The sequence below is a fragment of the Pelobates fuscus genome, chromosome 9, assembly GCF_036172605.1.
Source record: "Pelobates fuscus isolate aPelFus1 chromosome 9, aPelFus1.pri, whole genome shotgun sequence".
Taxonomy (NCBI): domain Eukaryota; kingdom Metazoa; phylum Chordata; class Amphibia; order Anura; family Pelobatidae; genus Pelobates; species Pelobates fuscus.
Genome location: NC_086325.1, coordinates 110,219,821 through 110,246,383, shown reverse-complemented (window position 1 = coordinate 110,246,383; position 26,563 = coordinate 110,219,821). Strand labels below are relative to the sequence as shown.

Genomic DNA, 26,563 nt, shown 5'->3' with positions numbered 1-26,563 from the left:
GTTGTTGCTATTTGCATTCCAATAGGTACCCAGCCACACTGGTTCGCCAGTCTACATTTACAGTCGCATCGCATTATCTTGTTTTTAACCCTCACAGAGTGGGGTGATTTAATAGGTGGTGTGTTTTTTTGATACTATAATTTTTCCTTAAAGTTGTTCTAATTAAAGTTTTTGTTATTTTCGTTGCTCTTATTGTTTTGATACTAAGACTGGGGTAGCGGTAGTGAGATTAAGGACCCCGCTTTTACGGGGAACTCTTCTCACTCCCTCCGCTTTGATAGTCAAGTTGAAAACCTTCTAATAGTGTTTGGGAGGCAGGGGATCTAATATTAATGCCCTATTCACCATGGTAATCTAAAATGGAAATGGTTTGTTTAAAGCATAGGAGTAACCTTTTTAAAGCGAGGCCATTATCCTTTAACAACCCTTTAATAATTTCCCAGCCACATATTTTAAACTTACAGGGCTGCAATTTGCAATCCTTTTTAAATATATGCACCACGTCTGCTTTTCTCTAATCCTGGAAGATTTGAAAATATTTTGGCTATTTCCACAGCTAAGTTGACATTCGTTGGCTTTGAGGGCTAGAGACATATTTGGCCTAGCTCTCTCAGTCAGTTAGTGTCAGGTTGGACACAATTAACATTGATATTGATAGACAACTTACCATTATCAATATGACCAAATGGTAAAAGAATGCATCCCGGGGTGTCTTGAAAAGTCTTAGTTTATATCAAACTGGGGGAGGGGACTATATATAACCAGCAAATTAATCTGTGCTAGTTATGTGCCTTTTAGAATCTTCAGTAAATAATATTTTGTCACTGGAAGCTCATGTAAGCAAGGCCCTAGTGACTTTGTGCTCTGATGCCTTCATTTGTCATTATTCATGTGCCTCCCAACAGTCCTGCCCTCCTGGGTTTGTTCCCGGATATCCTGAATTTGTTGACGTAAAAATGTCTGCAGAAAACACAGTACATTGCTTTATAATTATAGAAAGGGGAAATGTACTCTGTTATGAAACTGTAGACAAATTCAGTTAATGTAATCTTTAGAATAGCCTTAGTCACATCTCAAGCTTTCTACTATTAGCCTTACTGGCAGGGGAAGGTAATGTAGGGGCTATTAGAATGGCAGCTCCTGGCCCATGCATTTTATTAATTCATTATGAAATAGACTGCAGTCACTACAGTAGCTCTCCACTCATTAAAGGGCTACTCCAACCACCATGACCACTTAAGTGATTTGAAGTGGTCATGGTGGTGGTAGGAGTATGTATGTGTAGTGTTTACTCTTGAAACACTGCACAAACTGAATTAATCTGCACCCGTGTGCAGGAGAGCTAGTTTCACCAACAGCACATGAAATTGGCCGTCCAACCCCTCAAAAACGTTCAAGTAATCCTTTAAGCATGAGAATTTTTTATTTTATTTTTTTAGGAATAGTTGTGACTGGTGAAGTTTTAATATGGTGAGGCATCAGACTCCACCTATGGAATCTGATGCCACCCCTTTCTGGAAACTCCATCTCTTAATCTATTGTACTCATAGAAAGTATCAAAATAGCAGTTGACCAAAAAAAGAAAAATATTGATTTCATTTGTTAAACCCTTTGCTTTGCATTGTATTGAATTTTGTACAGGTTTGTTATGTCGATGCAGAAAAACACCAAATTTCATCTACAGTTCCAGAGTGTATACACATGATTTATTTATTGACCTCTACCATGTTTTTGTAAATTCATAGGAGCAAATTAGAAACCGGTCTATTCACTTGTCAAACTGGAATTCTGTCCAATTGATTTGCTTGAAAATTTTGGGGCATTTCAAATTACTTTATATAAACAACCAGGGACTAATGAGAGTATTTAGAAAATTGGGAAGACTAGATGGGCCGAGTGGTTCCTATCTGCCGTGATATTCTATATTTCTATACTATTTGTAAAAGAAAACACCTTAAGGACTTTCAAATCAATTTAAAATGGTGTATTGTAAGTTCTATAATAATGACTTTTTTTGACAAATTTGCTTCAAAGTTGTGGAAACATTTTTTTTTCACATTGCATCGTTGATTTGCTTTTCATAAACCTGTGTACACTTCTGTAGTAAAAATCTCTAAATTGTGCTAAAATAGGCCCACCAGATTATTGATGTTGGTATGTGTGAAGGCTCGTGTTGCTACAGAAAACCAAATGAGAGACCTGCTCTTTCATTTGTTTTCAAAGTTACTGCATTGAAGCTGAGTTTAGCTTATATTTTGGGGTAATTGCAAAAGTAGACAATTGGGGTATCTCACGTTGTGTATATTGGGGCCATTTAAGTATTAAACAGTACTGTATTTACACTATGCAGCATTTTGCTTTGACAAATCTTTCCAAGTTTTAAAAGTTAATAAAGAAGTCAGTGAGCCTTTCAATACAACACAAAATGTCCAATTTTGCAGATCGATTACAAAGCAAAGCCACTGGTACGCATATGAGAATTTATTCTTAGTATGGATTTCCTTTAAATGTATTGAGGTGGTCTGACTTACCGAACATTAGGCTCCCTTTAAATCCCTCAACCTGAAGATCAGATCTGTTTCCTGCTAAAAAACAGAAGACACAAAATACATTATTAAAGAAGGGTACACTAAGGTAAACATATTGCTCCTGCATTAAATTAAACTCAGAACAAGGGATGTCCACTTGCCTTCTAGGATTTGCAATGGGTAGTTGAGCCCTGCTAAGCTGGCCTGTGTATCTTGCTCTATGGCACTCATGGCTGCAGGTGAGAAAGACAATGAAAGTGGAAATCTTGAGTGTCCAGGGTCAGAGCAGCTACTGGCAAAAATGAGGTGTGTTAGATGTAGCAATCAGTGAATCTCTATAGAGCTCATATTGTCATGGCTGCACAGAGCTGCACTGATAGCTGTACACTTTATGCGTGAGACCTTGAGAGAAAGGACCGGAAGCAGGTCCGAAGCGTTGACGCTACACAAATAAAGCTTTTTACTTTTTCCAATAAATTAAGACCTACGAGTGCCCACTTTCCTTTGAATATATTTCAAGTTATATATGGCAAACTAAGTATTTATGTAGTAAAATAAAATAATATATATATATAAATAAATATAAAAATACACTTAGAATGAAAGTACACACACACACACACATATATATTGAAATAAATGATAAATAAAAATACATTAAAGGACCACTATAATGCCAGGAAAACAAACTTGTTTCCCTGGCACTATAGGGTCTTTAGGTCCGCCCCACCCTCAGGGTCCCACTCCCGCTGGGCAGAAGGGGGCTGGAAGGGGTTAAACACTTACCTTTCTCCAGCGCCGGCTCCCTCGGCGCTGGGGAACTCTCCTCCCTCTGCAGACGTCAGCGCGCGCATTCAAACAGTCCTTAGGACGTCCAGCGTCTTCTTACTGTGATTTTCACAGTGAGAAGCGCGGAAGCACCTCTTGCGGCTGTCAGTGAGACATCCACTAGAGGCTGGATTAACCCTGGTGTAAACATAGCAGTTTCTCTGAAACTGCTATGTTTACAGCTGTAGGGTTAATACTACTAGATGGACCTGGCACCCAGACCATTTCAATGTAAAAATTGTTTTACATTTAAAAAAAAAAAATAAAAAAATGTCCGCATGTCATTTCATTCTAACTATATATTTATATATATATATATATATATATATATATATATATACACACACACACACACACACACACACACACACACACACACACACACACAAGTAGACTTAAAAAAATAAAGTAAAAAAAAAATATATATATATATATATATATATATTAATGTTAAAATTCTACGTGTATCAAAACAATGTTTCTCCTTGACTTCCACCAGACCAGACCTTTGTTTTAATTACGTTAATATAAACAACCTCAAAGACCATCATCTCTTTCTAAAATATATGTTAATTTTGACTTGCAATATTATATGCCATACCAATGGATGTAAACATACATTTATATTCCCCTGTTTGATTGAAGTGCTACATTTTCTTCCGGTATTTTTTAATATTATTATTGTCATTGCAAAATGTATCAATAAAAATATTTGAAAATAAAAAAATTCTACGTGTATATTTATGTTATCTTTTCATGTAATCTTTTTACAATTATCTGACTTTACTAATTACAATTTAAGAGACCTGCCTGATAACCCAGGCAGAAAGTCCAGAGAATTCATTTGCTAGCTCTATATTTAACCCTGTAATGTCCAAAACACCATAAAACATATCACGATGTTGATATCATTAGTGAAAGTGCAGTTTTGTGTAAATTCATAAATATGAATGCTAACTTTGGCCAGGGTTTGTGATTAAGTGGCTACTACGGTATCAAGGACATACTCCATTTTGAATAACTTGGTTTTACACTTTTACAAATGGTATGCCATGATGGGGGTAATTTTCATTCCTGGGCTGCTATTCGGTCTCAAAGGCAACATAACCAATCTGGCAAAATTCCACTGTGTAAAAACTGGAAAGTGGGAAGCCCTATATTTGATCCTGTAGCTTTTCAAAACACCATAAAACCTGCACAAGGGTGTACCGTTGTACTCGTGAGACATCGCTGAACACAAATATGTGTATTTTATTGCAGTAAAAGCTAACAGTATTATGACATTCACATTTAAAATGCCACGCAAAAGTAAGAAAATAAAAGAAAAAATCTTAATTTCTCACACCTTTTTAATTTTCTTTCCTATACAATTATTTTTCATATACAAATATTTGACAAAAAATGAAAGCCCCGTTTCTACTGAGCAAAATTATATATAATAAGTGTAGGTGCACTTAATATGAAAAAGGTGAATTATGGATGAACAGGCATATAGTCAAATTCTTGCGTTGGTTTTGATTTTGTTTTGATCAGAACATGTACAATTGCCTCCCTCCTGAATGGGTTAAAATCCTTGTTTTGTTAACTTATTTTTTTTTTGTCAAACCATTAGCAATATTTTAGATTCCGACCTAGCTTGATATACTAAGCCCAGGCCAGTTCTGGTAGCAATGTGGTTACAATCTCAGTGCTGGAGATACGGCTGAGCACTTTTCTAGATCATACAGTATAGGCTGAACGCACACAGAAAGAAAATCCTTCTAATGTTTAACCTGGCACGGGTCAGCTCCTCCTGTCCTGCTGCAGGGGGTTAAGTCAGAGGTCAGCAGATGGTCAATAGCACTATACCTGCTTGGTGTGGATCTGTTTCCACATATGCAGAGTGGCCAGATGGCAAGAGTAACTCCTAGATCAGGACGTTTACAGCTGCTGATCATAGGCTACTGCTTCCCTACAGCTGTAACTTACACCTGCCCACATCTGGAACAACTTATCAGCAAAGCAAATTACATATAAAATAAAAAAAAGGCAACTGTAAAATCCAGTAGTCTGATAAAGGTCAAGAGAGACTGAGACTGAGTTTTGTTCCAGTGTTTTGTTTTTGTTATGGTATAAAAAGTAAAACACCCAACCTACATATAGAACACCCAAAAACCTAACCTATTGTTCCTGTATGCCATTAATGTTTAGTTAGAATTACATGTTTGTCTTACCTATTGTGCAGCACTGTGGAATTTGTGAACGCTATATAATGGTAATTGTAATTATTTAGTATGTCTAACAGGCTTTACAATATAGGGTTCAAAGCAAAACGAACTAGACACAGGGAACGGGAAGTTTGTTCAACTTAACGGACCTGACTTTCCTCCAGTTTTATTTGTTAAACCGGTTATACAAGGAGAAACTGGTTTGGTAGGTGCTCTGGAAATAAGGTGTAACATTGCACATAATGCCAAATTATCTGAGCTGGTGATTATGTTATTTCCTAAATTCTTCATATACAATTTAAAAGAAAATGGAAAAACTTATTAAGAAAAGGGGCCAACATCATAGCTAATTTTCAATGTTTTATTCAATGGTGTAAATTTAAAATAAGAAGTTCCCCTTTAAACAACCAAATTATGTTGCCAAAGAGCCTACTGGCCAACAACGCATTTAAAATCTAGTTGTTTTGGGGTGATGGGAGGGTGGTTGAAATTTAATTTATAGATTTTTTCTCAACAATGAAACACTGTATAATTTGAAAGCTGTCACTGAAGTGAAACGAACCAGAGATGTTCCCACTTTTTAAACAAGAACAAACATGCAGTGATCAATGGTGGAACTACGCGGTCGCAGCTGCGACTGGGCCCGTCACTCCAGGGGGCCTGACCACCCTGTGGACCCCTGCGACCGGGAGCCCGCTGGCCCTGTGTTGCGTCCCCGGCCCGCGCAGTATAACCGCAGGGGCAGCATGTTAAGGGGACCATCGGGTGGGCCATGCTGTTAGGGCCACCTGAAGGGAAATTAATTTATATGGGACCCTGTCAGTGCTGCGGCGATTTAACAGCACGATCGGGTCCACTGTGATGACATAACAGCACTGGTCCCTTCCTCCCTTCAATCACAGAGCCCGCGCGGAAGGAAGAGAGTACGGAGTCAGAGTGCGAACGCTGGCTCCCATTAGCCTGAACCACTGGATCGCAGGAAAAATCATACCCTCCTGCACCTAAAAGGAGGGTGACATTTTGCATGTGTCTCTGTGTGTGTGTCTGTATGTATGGGTCTCTGTGTATGTATGTATGTGAGTGTGTTTATATGTATGTGTGTTTGTGTGTGTCAACATGTATGTGTGTGTGTGTGTCTGCGTGTGTATCTGTTTCTTTCTGCATGGGGGGAGTGGTGGGGATGTGTGGGGGGGGGGGCGGGACATGCGGGGACGTGTGGGGGGTGGGGGGACAGGGCAATTTTCACACCGGGGTCCCCGTAGTTTCTAGTTACGCCTCTGGCAGTGATGGTATGGCTCTTCATGCAAAGGCAAATGACAGTCCACACAAAAAAATATGCAATTGATCTCCATGAAATAAAGACACACACTTACTTTTACTTGTAATAAGATACTATAACTAAATACAATGATTACATAAACAATTACAGCAACAGAAACATGATGATGTAGACTTAAAAAAAAAATATATATATATATATATATCCCAACCATGTATAACAAAACTATGAAAAAGTACGGTAGCTTTTTTTTTTATTGTTATCACTCTTGGAAATAATATGTTTTATCAAACGCAAGAGGCAATCATGATGTCTTTGGTGTTTTCTGCTGAGTATATGCCAAGATTGCAGGCTTTATTTCACACACATTTTCTTTAATGCAAAGAAAAAATAGTTTATACCTGGGAATTCGTGAGTTGGCAGATAATTCCCATGATTTGCATCATCTGCAGTGTGCTCTACGCAAATGAGGAAGTGCCAATACTGACCCTCCAATAGTTCTCAAACACCGTAGAAGTGTTATCATGGCTGCATTTAGTTCACCCAATAGTCTCATTCATATTTAAAAAGGAACCATCGCTTCAATGGAATTTACATATGTGAATAACCCATTCAAAATTACCTAAAATTTGTGTTAAACTTTATTAAGACACACACACAGACACATACATACATACACATACGTTCTAATATAACATTAATATAATTTTGTATTTATTTATTTAGTGTAAAGATTTAGCAAATTACAGTTCAGACAAGGCAAAGCCAGAGCACAAATGAAGAGGAAAAATATCAACATTGTTTCATTTCTACTCTTCTCAGTATATTTTCCCTATGCTACCTGACACGTACAAAGGACAATTGTTGACAGGAAGTAAAGATGTAGGTTCCCATTTTCTGGATCGATAGTTAAGGATATCGAAATTGAATTACATTTTTTACCCCTCACAAATGCATTTTTGTTAAATACAGGGATTATAAAACATAATATTACATTAATGGGAAGTTACACTTCCCCCCACCTTTGTATGTTTTGTGCAGTGTGGTGATATGCTGACAAACGTGTATACTGTGAAGATGCAGTAGAAATGCTACATGCATATATATATAGATTCTACAAGAAGCACACCAAAATATGCAGTTCCTGAGCTGTTTTTCTATTCTTTTATCCCTGCTGCTGCTTGCAAGAAGCAGAGCTACCGGGGAGTAATTGATGCAGAGGAAGGACTGTCCGCAGTAGCCTAGAGTCAGCTGGGGCCGCAGTAGTATACCACCAGGCATGAGCTGCTCCTCATGATACACAGAGTAGATCGTCCTGACAGACCAGTAGATTGGGCTACCACTTTTTTCCCTTGGGCAAGTAGAATTTTTAAATGAAAATTCCACACCCTTGACGTGTATGTACTCACACCCTGCACTCCCAATAAGTAGCACGGTACAATTAATTTGATGTATACAAATTTATAAGCAGTTTTGCCAATATAACGTACTGATCTTTTCTTGCAGCAAGTTAAACTAATACAATAAGCAGTGACCGTATATTTTAGATGATAAAAAAAAAGAGCTATAGAATGACTAGTCAGAGTCAATGTATACTTAAAGGACCAACAAAGTCACCCAGGCTACTTCATCTCAATGAAGTGGCCTGTGTGCTGTTGTCCTGTATGTTTAACCCTGCAATGTAAAACACTGCAGTTTTCGGGAAAGTACAATGTTTCCACTGCAGGGTTAAACATATCTCCAGTTGGTGTCATATAGACAGTCGCTAGAGGTGTTCCTGCTGCAGTAACAAAGTAAACCTTGGTCAGATGAATGCAGCCCCGAAAGGGGATGAAACACACCTTTAAACATAGGGACAGGAACACTAACGTGTTAGAAACACAGGTTTATATTCCCAACACTTTCCTTTTCCTTTAATGGCTATTAAAGATAATGTAAAGTAAGTGTTTTCTGGTTTATGGGTCACATTTTGGATGCTTTGATGTAGGAATTAGTAAACATTTCTTTGGGCAAAAAATTTACAAAACCAGCTCATTTTGTGAGTGTGTACAGTAATGGACACAAAGGGATCTAGTAAGGATATGTGTAAAACATGGATATCCATTAGAATATTAGGGAGCGTTACTCACATGAATGTGACCCTTTCAAAAGCATATACAACTGTATGCACACAAAGCACATTTTTTACTCTATAAATCCCCCTCCCCCCCAAAAAACTTTGAGAATAGAAAAAGTAAACTGTTATGCAGTAAACTATTAAATTGCTTAAAGATGGTATATTCAGCTTGATTAAAAAAATTTAACATTTAATATTTTTGGATAGACACAAAAAAGAAACAGCTCGGATTTTAGCGCCGTGAGGAGAAAGAACAGCAGAGGGGGATGTTTTCATCTTTTCCAAAAGTATCTGTTCCCAGAAAATAAAACATATTCGCCCCAACCCATCCAAACAAGTGAATAAGTGCTACCAATTGTTACACATATTATATAGTGTTTATACATTTTCAATGGGATTGATACTTTAGCTTCTAAAGGATGATGACCTTTATTAGGGTACAAGGCATTTGCAGCCAAGATATCAAGGATAAAATGCTGCTGTGAAACGCCAGGGACTCTTTCTGTGGCATTCCATTTTACAGCTTAATTACACCAGCAAGCATAAATCAATTATTTCTCCTGTTTTAACCAACAATGCAGCCTATTATTAAGAGATGGGTTTCTTGCTCTTTGGTACCAAGAAGCCTTGTTCTTGGAGTTTTATGACCGTGCAGTAAACACCATTGCTTACAGAAGCTGGCCAAGCATTTGGAAAGGAGGTTATGCTTTCCTGAACTTCTTACGACCTCTGACCGCCCTTGTCCTTATTCACCGACAAGCTTGGTGTTGTGGAGAGGGCAACCGCTAGAAATGAACTTCGCCTGAACCTGCGACATAGCATTGGACTCCTGAGCGTGACCCAGAGTGTTGATCCTACACATTCCCATGTTGATGCTTTACATACAAGAGGTGAAGCTTGTAGTTCAAGCCTGCCTTCTGTTTTTAAGTTAAAGACCACTTCCTAAAATATTTCCAGGGCCTTGCAAAGCAACAGCCCACCCATATCTTCAAATTGCTGCCGATTACAAAACCTCACCATTCTTTAGAATTAAATTATTTTTTTTTTTAAATCTAATCTAATTCTGGGCGTTGAGATGTTGATATTTTTATTCTGTATTAGAATGACTGTGCCATAAGTCAGAGGTCGACAAATCCCAAGCGCCAGGTCGTCATGGCGACTAGAAATTTTGCCCTGGTGCCTGGGATGTCAGCTCTTTCAGGCATGAGAGCTGGCTGCCCGCGGGAGCATGGTAGGTGGCGTGCGAAGGAGCCTGCCGTCCATGGTGGCATGGGCGTCGGAGTATCAATCTACCTGCAAGGTGGCATGTGAGGGAGCAGTAATCTACGTGTAGCTCCTCTCTGCTCCCTTGAGCACTGTTTAATGATGCTGGGAGCCGGAATATGACATCACTCCAGCCCTGTCATCACTACAAAGAGCGAGAGGGAGCAGAGAGGAGCTGCACACAGTAAGAGAGAGCAGCACCACTGGACCCCATGGAAATATTCACTCAGGTCTCCCAAAGGTAGGGAGGCTGAGTGGATTTTAATTAAGATAAGAATCTCGGTTTGTGTGTGTCTCTCTCTCTCTCAGTGTGGGGGTGTGTGTGTGTGTGAGTCTGTCAGAAGTTGTGTGAGTCTGTCAGAGATTGTGTGAGTCTGTCAGCCTGTGTCTGTTTAGTTACCTGCCGCCCTCCAATCGCACAGGAAATGTATTACTCACCTTTTTTCCCACGCCATGCCCGTTTCGCCATAGCCGTGGCTGATCAGTCATAATGATCTCAGCTAAGGGAGGATATTGCATATGCGCAGCAAAGCAATGTGCGAATCCGCATCTTCTCATAGAGATGTATTGAATCAATGCATCTCTATGGGGAACATTCAGCAACTCCATACAAAGCGTGGAGACGCTGAATGTAGGTGCTGCAGCACTGACTTGAGACTCTCTAGTGGCTAATAGTGAGTTATATTTTTCAGTTTATACACATTGAAATTTGCCAGAAATGAGAATTACCATCACGATAGCATACCATTTGCAAAAGTAGACAACCCAAGGTATTACAAATGGGGTATGCCCAGTTTTTTTTAGTAGCCACTTAGTCACAAACATTGGCCAAAGTTAGCATTCATATTTGTTTGTGTGTGAAAAATGCAAAAAACTAATTTTAATGATAATTTTAGCCAGTGTTTGTGACTAAGTGGCTACTAAAAAAGACTGGACATACCCTTTTTGCAATACCTTGGCTTGCCTACTTTTGTAAATGGCATTCCATCATGGGGGTAATTCTCATTCCTGGGCTGCCATACGGTCTCAAAGGCAACAAAAGCAATCTGGCGAATTTTAATGTGAAAAAAAATTAAACACAAGCCTTATATTTGACGCTGTAACTTTTGAAAACACCATAAAACCTGTACATGAGGGGTACTGTTATACTCAAGAGACTTCGCTGAACGCAAATATTACTGTTTCAAAACAGTAAAACTTATCACAACAATATCGTCAGTGAAAGTGTCGTTTGTGTGTGAAAAATGCAAAAGATGGCACTTTCACGGACATCGTCGTGATAACGTTTTACTGTTTTTGTTTTGTTTTATAAATTCTGTATTGCATTTTTTTTCTTTATACACGTACACAAAACATATATCGACGCGACAACACAATATGCCTCAAGTATTCAATGTATCCTATTCTGCAGAAACTATTAAAGATTATTACATTGGTACATACATATACATATCACACAGAAACACAAAAATATATTTTCTGCAAAGTCGAGAAGGGAGCGGGAGAAAAAAATTAAATAAACAATAAAAAGAAACCCAGGGAAATGCTGCAAATGATGCTCTCCAATTAGTTGTATTGTCATTAGCCACGTCTGCCACATATCATGTCTATTTGGGGAATTTAGGAAAGGGATACTTAAATCTTTTTCCATCCTTAGCTGTAAGAGCAATTGTGTTTTAATTGGTTCCCATGGTAGTTCTCTTGGTTGTTTCCAGTTGCGTGCAAGTATGATCTTATAGGCAATAAAACAATGTATAATAAAGCTCTCATTGTTTCGTGTCATATTTGGCCAATTCATTTGCAATAATGCAACTTCAGGCTTCTTTTCTAGTAATATATGAGTCTTATCGATAATATATTCGAATAGTAAATCTAAAGCTTTCTGATTATGTGGACAACTCCAACATATATGGAGGTAGGTGCCTTCTTAAAACCACAGCGCCAGCACCAAGTGGGAGCATTCTGATAGATGCGTACCAAGGGACCAAGTACCACCTGTTTATAACTTTATAGTGGGTCTCCACTAAATTCTGACATTGCACTTGTTTGCGCGTAGTGTTAAAACCTTTGCACCATTCTCGATGTTCTGAGGCACAGTTAAGCACTATTTCCCGTTTTTTCTGCTGGGGAAGATTATCTAAATAGCTTATCGTTCTACTCACATCTATGGCTTTCGCTAAGATCTTAGGGACTACCTCATTTGAAAAAATATAATTTAATGACGTTGAGACATTTTTCGTAGGATGAGTCGGATGTTTTTGTAGGAAATATTTGACTCTGAGGTATGGAAAGATTTCGAAGTTAGGTAATTGAAATTGTTGAACTAGGGTTTCGAAGGGCATCAGTTTTTCTTGATACAATAATTGGGATACCTTATAGATCTCTCTACATCTAGATAAAGATATATCAGTTAAGTTTGATTATATTACAGAAAGCTTTAAGAAGTCTAAAACAGCATGTTTATTCCCTATTTTTCTTTTAATCTCTTCCCAGATAGTAATCACTTGCTCCAGTATTTTATTGCTTTCAATTTTTTAGTATTCCAAATGGGACAAGAGGTGTCTTTCAAGCCCACTGCCTGCATTTCAATCTTGAACCAACCCTCTTCTACAACGGTTTGTAGCTGAGTTGTACATATATATATATATGTTATTATATTAGCCCAGTAGTAAAATTTAATGTTTGGGAAATTTAGACCGCCGTCTGTTGGAGATAAAGCTATTCTATTTATTCTTTTTTTCCCTCTACTGATGAAAATTTCAATATTATTTTGTAAGATTGTTAACCAACTTTTTGGGATTTTGAGGGGGATCATCTGGGAGAGATAGTTCAATTTATGTATGATGTATGAATTCACAACATGAATTCTTCCCCACCATGATCTCTCCAGATGTCTCCAATCTTTGAGTAATTGATTTGTTATTTTCAAAAGACTCAAAATTAACTTCCAGTCTATCCAGATTTTTGGTAATCCAAATTCACAAATAATTGAACTTGCTACCCGCCTGTAAAAATCAGTATTTCCTATTAATTTCAACCCTTTTGTCATTATCTAAACCCGTACTCATTAAAATTGTCTTAGCATTATTTAGCTTGAAATTAGCTACATTACTGTAGTTCTTAAATTCTTCCATCAGATGGTCTAAATATTTTTTTGGGTCAGTGATTGTAAGCAGAATATTGTCTGCGTACAAGCAGATTTTAAATTCGCTATCTCTCATCGTAAAACCCTGTATTTTCAGATTATTACTAATATTCAACGCAAGCAGATCAATGGAAAGTATATACAACAACGTTTCACTGTTTTGAAACACTAATATTTGTGTTCAGTTAAGTCTCCCAGGTAAAACAGTACCTCCCATGTACAGGTTTTATGGTGTCCTGGAAAGTTACAGGGTTAAATATAGGGCTTGCGAACCAAATTATCTGGACTTTCTGCCTGGGTTGTCAGGCAGGTCCCTCAAATTATAATTAATAAAATGACTTAATTATGTAACAATATTATATAAATATATATCTATATATGTATTTAGAACATCAATCTGAATGTATTTTGTTTTGATTCAAATATATATGTAGCTGGAAGTCCCCACATCGCCAGCGATCACGTAAGTGCGTATTTGCCACGGACGTACTAGGTACATCCGCAGTCCTTAACAAGCATTTTTTGTTAAACTGTAGTGGTCCTGGTGTCTTAAGTACCCCTTAAGAACTGAATTTTTCTCGTTTAAAACTTAAAATTAGTTTTTTTTAAAACTTGCTCCTAACTTTTTTAGCTGGCTCCTAGATTCTAAACAAATTTGTCAAGCCCTGCAGGCTGCAATAAGTGAAAAAGAGTTTAAAATACAATTGCTGTCCCAATAAAATAGGAACTAAAGTCTTTGAAAAGAGCAGCTTCCCAGGTATCATACACTCAAATGTGTTCTATGTCCTCATAGGCGTGCGCACGGGGTGTGCCGGGTGTGCCTGGGCACACCCTAATCCCCGCGGCACGCCTATGGAGTGAGACCGGCAGGGGAGATCTCAGGATCTCTCCTGTTGGCTCATGCAGAGCCGGCGCTATCCGAGCGCCGGCTCTGCTCTTAGCCTCCCTCCCCACTGCAGTATGGAGGGAGGCAGGAGAGGACCCGGGGAGCTCAACCAGCAGCTCCGCCGGGTTCCTCTTGCGAGATCTGAGCGTTGCCGCTCAGATCTCGCGAGAGTGAACTCTAGCCCCACAGGCTAGAGTTCACTCTCCACTGGACCACCAGGAAAGGCAGCAGGAACAAGAATCCCCCCTCCCTACATAAGGTAAGAAGGGAGGGGGGATATTAAGTAATGTACCCCCACCTCCACCTCCCACAATCACCCACACACATACAGCACGCACACCCACACACACAGCACCTTCACACACAGAGCACCTTCACACACACAGCACACAAATACAGCACCCTCACACACATCACCTTCACACATACAGCACCCACACACACACACACACACAGCACCCACACACATCACCTTCACACATACAGCACCCACACACACACAGTACACACATACAGCACCCACACACACACAGTACACACATACAGCACCCACACACACACCGCACCCACACACATACAGCACCCTCTCACACACAGCACCCTCTCACACACAGCACCCTCTCACACACAGCACCCTCTCACACACATACATATACACGCATGTGTTTGTGCTTTAGGGTGCACACCCTAATGCAATAGGCTGCGCACGCCTATGCATGTCCTATCCTTTTAGGACCAATTACATGATACACATACAGGCTGATGTAAAGTGAACATTGCAGGCACTAGTGGGATAATTATTTTGTCAGGTGACCCTTGAGGTCAGATGACAGTGCTAGTTTCACAGTTCCCACACAATGACGCATTCTGCATGTGATACTAAAGCATGTATTCATAACGCTTTAGTGCCCCACCATTGCATTAAAAAAAAATAAAGCTTTTTTTCATACCTTTTTCCAGCACCAAGGCCCCCTCAGTACTGCCTTCTGCTCTCCTCCTTCCACCCTGTCATTGAGGAGGCATGGCCTTCACAATGGACCAATAACATGATCCATTGGGATTTGAAGCGCATGCACAGGGAACTCGGCACATGCATCCGTTGTGTGTATGTGTATGTCTGTCTGTATGTATGTATGTGTCTATTGGGGTGACTATAGTGTTCCTTTAAAGGATATAGACACAAGCCAAAATAAATATATGTAAATTATATTACATTTTATCGCGTAAGCACTCTAAATGAAATACAGAGATGTTGACGTTTTTTGAGGAATCAAAACGGAGCTGAAAATAAGCACTGACTCAAGCAGACTATGTATACAATTTACAGCTGTAGAAAATTTATATATTATCATAAAGTTTAAAAAGTTAAAAATAAGATTTGAAGTTAGTGACAAAACCCTTCCATGTGATGTGTACATCTATAGATTTCTGGCAGAGCCCTGGAAATATGTGACTCCCCAGATGTTTGAATACAACCAAATCAACCTCAGCCTAAGAGCCATTCCTGGTCATAGAGCCAATATAAAAAAGTTAATTCTTCAAAGACCACCCGAGGGCAGATCTTAATGGGATAACTCTAAGTTGCATTTCCCTCAGCAGCACAGACATGCTGGTTTGATGCACGTTTAGCAGACTTATTAACAAAGATTACTTTTTGCACTAGAAAAAAAAAGCCACAACGAAAGCAGAGAGAAAAAAAGCAATACTATACAAATCATGCAGACTGCCATAAGGGTTTACAGCCCACCACTGACACTGAGCACTACAACTAATCCCTTCTGTTTGGCAACATATGTTGTAGGTCTAGTCCACCCAAGCTACTTCATTAATTAAAAAAAACGGGAGGCTTTAAAAAAAAAAAAAAAAAAAAAAAAAAAAAAGGGCTTAGCCCTGAGGCCAAAACACTTAGGAATCTGAATGAGTTTAATGTGTATTCAACTTGCTTGTTAGTAATAAGAGGTAGAGTCCAACAGCAAGTGAAGGTTCCTTGGAGTAATGCTGTAAATTACAGAATAGTTGGCAAGAGGATTTAGGGAGAGCACATGCCTCATGGCCTTAACTGGTTATCGCAAGACCCTTATTCCTTTTGATGCCTCTAAGCAACCTGATGTCAGATAAAGCTTAATAACGCTCAGTTTTTACCTTTTTCTTTCTTTTTTTTTTTGCTGCTGAATGCAATTCCACTTATAGATGTTTTTTGTAAAGCAATATCCAAGGTCTAAATCTGGTCTTTCAAATTCCAAAATAATACCCATGGTGTTGTATAAACTATAACCAGGAAAGGTGTTGTTTTTAAATAACATAGCATAGCTAAACTACACATATAAAAAATGACTACTGGACAGAAAAAGAATTACAAGCAAATGAACTTTATTTTCCTATGATGCTGTGCATTGTTTTCTTTTATCCTTGTGCCAACATAAATTTTCTTTGAACTTTAATAAGAATTTAAATTGAGCGTTAAGCCACTGATGTGTAAAGATATAGGGGAGAACAATGTTTCACATGAAGTTGCAATTGTTTTCTAAAGTCACATCTATTCTTACTATGAAGTTTCTATATATAATTTTAATTTGTTTTGTTTTTTGTAGATATATATATTAGTTGCATTATCTATTTAATGTACTAACAAACAAATGTATCTACTGTAAACTAAAGTATCCCTTTAAAGTAAAAAATAAAAATAGGTCACGCCACAATAGACAATAAAATAATATGATTACAGTAGTGTACTTACATAAATAAGACAAAATGAAATATAGAATAGTCCTGATTTTAGATGTACAGCTAGAAGACCAACTTGACCTGAGGAGCTCGAATGTGATATAGATCTGTTTGTAGTGCAGATCTTGAGGTAGTCAGATTCTCTTAGTTCAGTTAGAATATGCAAAAGAAAAAAAAAGGACTCCAATAGTGTACACTGTATCAAACAGTAGAGTGAAAAGGAAACTTCACACTTTAAAGTATCCCTTTAACCGTGTGATTTGTCCAAGCTGTATGTGCAGAGAAAAAAAAAAAAAACAGCATAATTAAATATGACTAGCACATAGTTTTAGATAGGACCAACTAGTCTACAGCCAGGTTATTTTTGCCTTCTTAATAAAGCATCTTTGCAGGATACACAAAGCCTTTAAATCAGGATTTGAATCTGTGGGTGCAAAGAAGATCTAAAGGCACTGATGTATAACTACAGATTACTGAGAAAGGAGTTGTTTAAGAAAAATGAAGTGATCAGTCACATCTGGTCCAACCCAAGCACACAACCATTTCCTTTTCAGCAGTTGTTGGGGGCCACCTGCCAAACAGTCTATTGTGAACAAAGAAAGATCAATCAACCATAATCTATACTGAAAGCAGCTTTCAGCAGTTCCTACTGTATTTAGTACAAGTATAGGACCCATGAATTTATAGTAAGAATACATCATCTGCTAATCGCAATGAAATTGAGAAAAAAAAAAAAACTGTAGAATATATGAAAAGAGAAAATTCTCCAACTCCCAAAGCTTGGCTGTTTTAGGGAAAACAAATGCAGTTATGTTTTCACTTAATTTAAATGTGGTGTCTCGTGATTAAAACCCCTGCGTCTCGATTAGTAAAACAATAACACATTATATAGTCATTAGGCCCCAGGCAACTACTCATAATAAATAGTTTTACACACCCCAGGGTAATCAGACTCCCTTATCACTGGACAGTGTCTAATGAATGCGTTTTGCAGTATATTTAGTTTAACTTACTTATGTATCAAAATCGGTAAATAGCACACTAAAAGAATTTTAAGAATGGTGTAGCTAATAACATGAACATAAGTTGGGTCTATGTAAACAAAAACAAGTTACTTTAATACCTAAAAAAATTACAGTCCAAGACTTGCAATAGTCACAGTATCTGAAATGTGAAAAGCTATTATACATAAAGACTTTAATTGCTTATGTGAGTTATTTATTCACAATCGGCCAATAAGACTATTTGAAATGCAAGAAGCATGTTAACCTCTTAAAAACTAGTTGTACGTCATTATAATATGGTCCTTAAAGGAACACTATAGCATTAGGATACGTTTCCTAACACTTTAGTACCTTGTTGGCCATTTGGGTCTCCATCTCCAACCTTCAGTGAGTAAAAGATGTATTTTACCTACCTTTCATCCCTCACAGTGCTGGTCTCAGCAGGGAAGCTCCACCTAATTGGCTGAGATAATTGAGATCAATTATGTCAGCCAATACAATGGTTTCTCATAGAAAAGCATTGGGAGGCTAGTGGGCATGATTGGACAGAAAGAGTTCTACGAGGCTATTTCATCAGATGTGACTCTAATGGCTGTTTAAATACAAGCATTTAAAACTCTGCATTAAAAACAATGCTATTCACTAAAAGGTTATTACATTTAAATAAACAATTTTAAAGAATTGAAATACGTTAACTTTTTTTTTCCAACTGAGCAGTCATGTTGGGTCAGTTATTTTACCAACTGCTGCTCAACCTACTGCACTGTAACTGCTCCAACTCATTGAAGTGGTTATAGTGTCTGAAGTCCCCTGGCGCCAACCTTCCATTAAACACTAAACTGTTTAAGTCTAGTCTCCAGTACCCCATGCCCTGTGTGCTATAGAATGGCTGTGATTTGCTAAGAGTGTCAGCTGAATGCTTTCAGCCTATCACAGTGCCCATACACAGTAACCATACCTCCAAGAGGGGCTGAGCTGTGGGTGGCCAAGGACCATTATGTAGTGCTAAACTGCTTGAAAAACTAAAAACTGAATGGAGGGACACAGCCAGTGAACTCCAGACACTACATCCAATTCAATGAGATGAAATGGTTAGGGTACCTAGAGTGTCTCTTTGAAGATAACTTCATTTATGAAGAGTAGTTTAATTTATCAGTGATTAACAAAACCTAAATAATTGTGTGTTTTTTTTAAAACATTTACTTTTATTATACTTTAGTACAATTGTGCCAAGACTGAAACTTTGCATAGCCTCGTTATAAAAGTTTACGTGATAATGAGCCTTAATTACTTTGTTTCCCCCCTTGATAACCATTTTACCTTAATCTAGTTAAAACATTTTGTTGAATGTTGAAAATGTTTATTGTATGTCTGGTACTGCTAGAGTTTAAAATATATCTTGGATTGGGAGATATAAAATATGTTTTAGGTACAATAATAAACGTACCAGAATACAGACTTTCTTTTTAAAGATTTGCTCCAAAAACCATAATCCATGTCAGAAGCCAATGACGGCTGGATAATGACACTGTTAGAGATGGAGATACACCTTTGGCAGCTTTCCCAAATATCTTATGTGCAGCTTTTCATCCTGAAGCACAGCACACACAGGGTCCTTGCACCATAACCACTTCAAATCACTGAAGTGGTCATGGCACTTGGAGTAACAGTTTAGCCTTAGTGTATTCACTTATTATTTATTTTTAAAACAAGAAAATTACCAGGGAGAAAAAAAACAAAACACCACTGAACAAAGCATTAGTAGAGAAGCATTAAATCCTCTGGCAGCCAAGCAGGTTTCTGCATATTAAAAATAAATAAATAAATAAATAAATAAAACCTGAATGTCACTATTCCTGGGAGAAAATCTTTTGTCAGGTTTTGTCAACCTTGGAAATTGAATATACCTTTAAGAAATATTTAATAAATAAAAATCACGGTTTACTAGATATACCCCAAATATGCACCTGCATTCATTTAATTATGCATTTTTTTTAGTATAGCAAAAAATAACTTATAAAAGTTGCAGTTCTGCGTTTGCCAGCCCTCCCCTTCTAACCCCATCCAGACTTTTTGTGACTGTCTAGTCACAGATTTCTTAATGCTCCTCAATGCGAATTCTTTGGTAAGCAGGTGCTCTGAGCTATTGCTGCCTCTTGAGTTTAGCTCCACCGAGCTAATGGAATCAGGAAATAACAGAACTTCTTGTCTGCTTGAAAGCCAATAGGGTGTAACCAGTCTAGTTTATAAAAGTGTAAATTTCTATTGAAATCTGCACTCATTCAAAATGACATAGAAAAGACAAACTCTTTACACAAAGCTTTTCAGCAAGCTAAAGTTATTTAGGGGTCTGGAGTGTCCCTTTAACCCCTTAACGACAAGTGACGGACAAGGTCCGTCACTCAGGGGATTGCCTAACGATGAGTGACGGACCTCGTCCGTCACCCATTAAAATTAACCCCAGATCGCCGCAATTGCGGCGATCGTGGGGTTAATGGTGCTCCGGTCTGCCTCTGCATTAGATGCAGACCGGGAGCACCGGATCGGGCTGTCCCAGTACATGTGCCCGCTCTGACAGCATGCCAGAGCGGGCACATGTGCTCTCAGGGCACATGTGCGGGTTCAGTGTGAAGTGCAGGGAGACGGATCAGTGTTGATCCTGCCCCCTGGTGTTAAAAAAATAAAGTTTAATTAAAATCCCACCCCCCTTTACCCCCCTTTACCCATTTTAATATAAAATTAACCCCTTCCCTGCCAATTGATCACTGACTACAGTGATCAATTGGCAGGGATTACATTTTACTATGATCTGATTTTTTTTTTTAACCCCTGAGGGTTAATTAATATTTTTTTTAACCCTCAGGGGTTAAATTTATTTTATTAATTAATTTAAATATTTTAAAGTTATAAATGTAGCTAGCTGGGGAGGGTGGAAGTTAGTGGGGAATTGGGGGATTTAGTATTAGGCTAACTAGGGGTTAACGTTAAAAAAAGTTTAAAAATAAGCTTTAAAAAGTTAAAAAATAAAGTTAAAAAAAAGTTTTAATAACGTTTAAGTAAAAAATGTAAAAAAATAAACCCTTTACCCAGTCCAAATAAACATTAACCCCTTCCCTGCCAGTCGATCACTGCCTACAGTGATCAAAATACAGATCACAGTATTATACTGTGATCTAATTTTTTTTTTAACCCCTGACGATTAACTTTTATTTATTTTTTAACCCTCAGAGGTTAAATTTATTTAATTAACTAATTTAAATATTGTATAATTAAATATTTTGCTAGCTGGGGTGGGTGGGAGTTATGGGAAAATGGGGAATTTACTGTTAGTGCTGCTTACTGCTAGTTAGGGGTTAACGTAAAAAAAAAGCTTAGAAAAATGTTAAATCTGTAAAAAAAAGTTTTACGAAAGTTTAGGAAACTTTAAAAAAATTAATAAGCAAAACAAAAGTTTAAAAAATAGTTTTAAAAAGTAAAAAATACATTTAATAACGCTCATTACCACTACACCTGGTACAAGCTAGCGGAAAAATGATCCCACGCTTAGGTTCAAAATATGCCTTTTAAAATACCCTGGGATGTCTTCTTTAAGAAATGGTATGGCTTTATGGGGTATTTGGTTTATATAGCCTGGTAAAATACTCTAAAATGTGACATGGGCACAGCGTAAAAATGTAAAGTTTGAAAAAAAATGGAATGGCTGTGTCCCACATGTGCCCCTCCGATGTCCACATATACCTGGCAAAGGTACATACGGGGGTATTTTTGTACTCAGCAGACATAGCTGAGCAACATATGAAGTATTATACAGTGGTAGTACACATAAGGTTTGCAAAATATACTGTGCAAACTCACTTTGTGTGTCAAAAAGGCAGAAAAAACGCTTATTACCACTACACCTGGTACAAGCTAGCGGAAAAATGATCCCACGCTAAGGTTCAAAATATGCCTTTTGAAATACCCTGGGATGTCTTCTTTAAGAAATGGTATGGCTTTATGGGGTATTTGGATTATATAGCCTGGTAAAATACTCTAAAATGGGACATGGGCACAGCGTAAAAATTGAAAGTTGGAAAAAAAAATGGAATGGCTGTGTCCCAAATGTGCCCCTCCGATGTCCACATATACCTGGCAAAGGTACATACGGGGATATTTTTGTACTCAGCAGACATAGCTGAGCAACATATGAAGTATTATACAGTGGTAGTACACATATGGTTTGCAAAATATACTGTGCAAACTCACTTTGTGTGTCAAAAAGGCAGAAAAAAATGCTTATTACCACTACACCTGGTACACGCTAGCGGAAAAATGATCCCACGCTAAGGTTCAAAATATGCCTTTTGAAATACCCTGGGGTGTCTACTTTAAGAAATGGTAGGCCTTTGTGGGGTAGTTTAAATGTAAAACCTGCGAAGATGCTTGGAAATTGCACTTAGGCCCGGCGTCAAAATTCAAAGTTCGGTGGGGGCGGGGCCTGGCCGCAGAGCAGTGAAGACGTGTGACTCCAGAGCTCCTGCATTAAGCTACACCAAAACTATAAATCCACGGATTTAAAAGCGACTAATCGGGCCACGAAGGCCAGCAATAGAACGGGGACATAAAGCGGAACAAAATGATACCCCACAAGCGCCATTACTGGCAGCACTCACAGATCTGGCGTCCGAGGCCTACTCACATGGCGAGCGCGGGAGAGACGGCCGCTCTCCTGCCGCCACAACCAACTACCTCGGCAACCAGGAGCCCACATGCCCCCCCCTATGGACCGGCGGGGGTCACCCGGTCCAATCCCTACAGGGCCACGGGATCCAACAAGCCCCCGTTATAGCTAGCAACCCACAGCCGGAGGCCAAGATGGCGAATACCGACCAGGCCCTAGGGCTACAACCCGCCCAGACTCAACAACTGCAGCTGACTAACACGGACAATATAGCAGCGGCCTTCGACCGTTTCTGGACGAGATGGCAGGCCTTAACGACACAGCCCCGAACAACAATACAGGCCGCCCCAATGTCCACCAACCTACCTGCACATGGCCCGGCGCTAAAACGCACAGCCAAGCCACCAACCAGAGTGCGACAGCAGGGGGCAAAGAGGGCTCAGCCCAGACCTCAAAGCCGCACATCGCTTACCCGACATCATCAGCCCGAGCACCGCCAGGTTCGGAGATCACCTCCCCACAGCACGCTACTAAAAAGGAAACACACCCGACGGACCTATACACGGCCGTCGGCAGAAGTCGCAAGGAAGGCATATCGGCGCATCACCCGCTTATGGCACTACTCAGCCGTAACCAGCCTCCAGAAGGACTTTGCCTCCACGTTCTATGGCGACTCCGAGACACTGATCCGCACAACAGCTAGGGGAGCAGGAACGCTGACACGCCGCCGACGGAATGCCCCCGTCACCCGAGTCACTCACAGGAGTCTGGGAAGCAACGGTGGAGACCACCCACAGCTCTTGACCCGCGGCATTGGAGACCTGGACTGTACCCAACACCCGATAGGTATTGGCTGAACTGCTATGGGCACCCGGCAGGCATAACAGACATCACGCTGCCATGGGGTTAAATGCCTGCCTCCTGCACTGATCCCACATCTCACAGCAAGATGCAACCTAACAATTAACACCTGAAGCCCACCTGCACTTGATCACCTGTAACAATACAATGACAATATAGATATGTGTTACCCTCAGCCTAGCACACGCCTAATATTTAATTGCAACATGGCAACGCAGTCGGCAACTTCAAGCGCACACGCTCAGCATGTTAATACTGTATGCGACTCCCCCATATATAACAGCTAGACCTAGCATGTGTAAATCAGTTCAAATGTTATCTTATGGTATTTACAACAACCTTAGCGAGGAAATATTCAGTTGTAACTGTGATGATAAGTCACCTTTTCATCATTATTGTAATGACTTCTAACTATATATGACTCATCAATGTGTTACAGCTAGACCTAGCCTGTATAGAACAGTTCAAATGGTATCTGATGGTCTTCACGGTAACTTTAGCGAGGATATATTCAGTTATAACTGTTATGATAAACTACAATTTAATCTTTACTGTAATAACTTCAAACTATATGTGACTCATCCATGTGTTACAGCTAGACCTAGCCTGTATAAAACAGTTCAAAGGTTATCTGATGGTATTCACAGTAACTTTAGCGAGGATATCTTTAGTTATAACTGTTGTGATAAACTACAATTTCATCTTTACTGTAATGACTTCAAACTATATGAGACTCATCCATGTGTTTCAGCTAGACCTAGCCTGTACCAAGCATTTCGTATGTTGTTTTATGGAAATCACAGTAACTTTAGCGAGGATATATTCAGTTATAACTGTTATGATAAGCTACCTTTTCGTCTCTATTTTAACGACTTCTAACTATATGGGACCCACCCATGTGTTACAGCTAGACCTAGCCTGTACCAATCAGTTCATCTGTTATCTTACGGTAATTACAGCAACTCTAGCGAGGACATATTCGGCTATACCTGTTATGATAAGCTACCTTTTCATCTCTATTTTAATAACATTTAACTGTGTGTGACTCACCTATGTGTTGCAGTTAGAACTAGCCTGTACCAATCAGTTCGTATGTTATTTTACGGTAACCACGGTAACTTTAGCGAGGATATATTCAGTTATAACGGTTATAATAACCTACCTTTTCATTTTTTATTTTAATGACTTCACTGTTTAGCCAAGCCAATGTTTAATATAAATATACAAAAATGTGCAATTCCTCTTGCCACTGTTCAACCTAAGTACATTCTTGGACACGCTGTTGTGGCGTTTGACACTGTTATGTATAACATGCACAACAAAAATAAAGAATTTAAAAAAAAAATAAAAAAAAAATTCAAAGTTCGGTAAAAACTGATATGGCTTGGTCTCCTATATGGCACTGTAGCTTCACGAAATAGTGCCATAGACATACAATGGGGGTGTCCTTTTACTCAGAAGACTTAGCTGAGCATAATTTGGGGGGTTTGAACTTAGTGGCACATATGAAATATACAAAATGCCCAGCAAAAATGCAATCCGTATGTAAAAAATGCACAAAATTATTTTTTACCACATACTTTGGCATGTAATGGTAAAAAAATGGGGGCATGTTAAGGCACAATATGCACCTTATGAGATACCCTGGGGTGTCTACTTTTACAAATGGTAGGCCTTTGTGGTTTTTTTTTTGAACAGTCAAACTGTTATCATACCCCAAATGGAAGCATAGGCTTATTAAATCCGTCTCTCAAAATTCTACTGTGAATACTGAAAAGGACAGGTCTCCTATATGGCACTGTAGCTTCACGAAATAGTGCCAAAGACATACAATGGGGGTACCGTTGTACTCAGCAGAAGTAACTGAACACATAATAAAACTTTGTACAGGAATAGCACACACCAACTTTACAAAATACACATGAGAAGTTCTTTGTTATAAGTTTGTGTGCGAAAACCCCCCAAAAACACAATTTTACTCCAATATAAAATCAGAACAACTAAATGAATTTATTTTTAATTACTTTCCTTAACCTGCACTAATTAGGCACACATTATTATTGCAAAAACTGTAAAAAAAAAAATCAAAATTTTTCATTTTTTTTGCATTTTTCTGTATTTATTTTATAATAAATAAGCATGTATATATATATATATGTCACATCATGTCACATCAATGAAATCCCTTTCTGTCCTTTAAAAAACGGTATATAATATGCGTTGGTGCAATAAATTAGTCAAATGCAAATTGCAGTTGAACGCAAACAGCAAAAAATGCAAAAAATGCCGTTGTCACAAAGTGAAAGACAAGCTTCCGAAGCTCTGTCCTTAAGGGGTTAAAAATTAATATTCTTGTGACAGAGCCATTATAATAGTGCTCTATGTCACTATGCTGTGCATGATAAGCATGAAGAAAGTTGGGCCGGACACATACAGGTGGTGTTTAGACAGATTTTATTGGAAAATCTTACAATATTTCGGCTCCCAAAGGATGTGTATGTATGGTTTTCAAATCTGCCTAAACACCACCTGTATGTAACTGGTCCTGCCTTCTTCCTGATTATTTATATGACCGGAATGGAGGTACTACAGATGAAAATTTAATCAAGTGCCATTTCATGTTATGCATATTAAATATGTTGTGCATGATGACGACAAACATGACCTTCGAGTTTAGAAGGTCTTCATGAGTAAATGCCTTTAGTGGTTGTCAATCCAACACTCATCTTCTATGACAAATGCGAACATTGCAGTTTCTCAGAAACATCAATGTTTTACATTGCCACAGAAAAAAAAAGCCAGGATTACGCACTAAAACATTACATCAAAATAAAGTGATTGTGGTATTTCAGCGTGCCAATATAAATATAACAATTCCAGCTCTATCTATACAAAGGAAGGACTTCTTATGTTGAAGCATAGATATACACTTTCAGGGTTATACACTAAAGTCTGAATGCTATCACAGTGAAATCCAAATGGCAATTTAGGCTAAAATAGCTAAACTATAAAAAATGTTGCCTCACTGTTATGATTTGGCTGTTAATTTGCTACAATTTGGA

At 38.6% G+C, this 26,563-nt stretch overlaps 1 protein-coding gene across 1 annotated transcript in view; it reads right to left on the bottom strand.

The window, feature by feature from the left end:
* Positions 1-26,563, bottom strand: part of NR6A1 (nuclear receptor subfamily 6 group A member 1) — a 285,548-nt gene that overhangs the window by 225,261 nt on the left and 33,724 nt on the right. Inside the window, exon 2 of the mRNA XM_063431081.1 lies at positions 2,532-2,585. Within this exon, the coding sequence (XP_063287151.1) occupies positions 2,532-2,585 (54 nt within the window). The remainder of the gene's footprint in view (positions 1-2,531; positions 2,586-26,563) is intronic.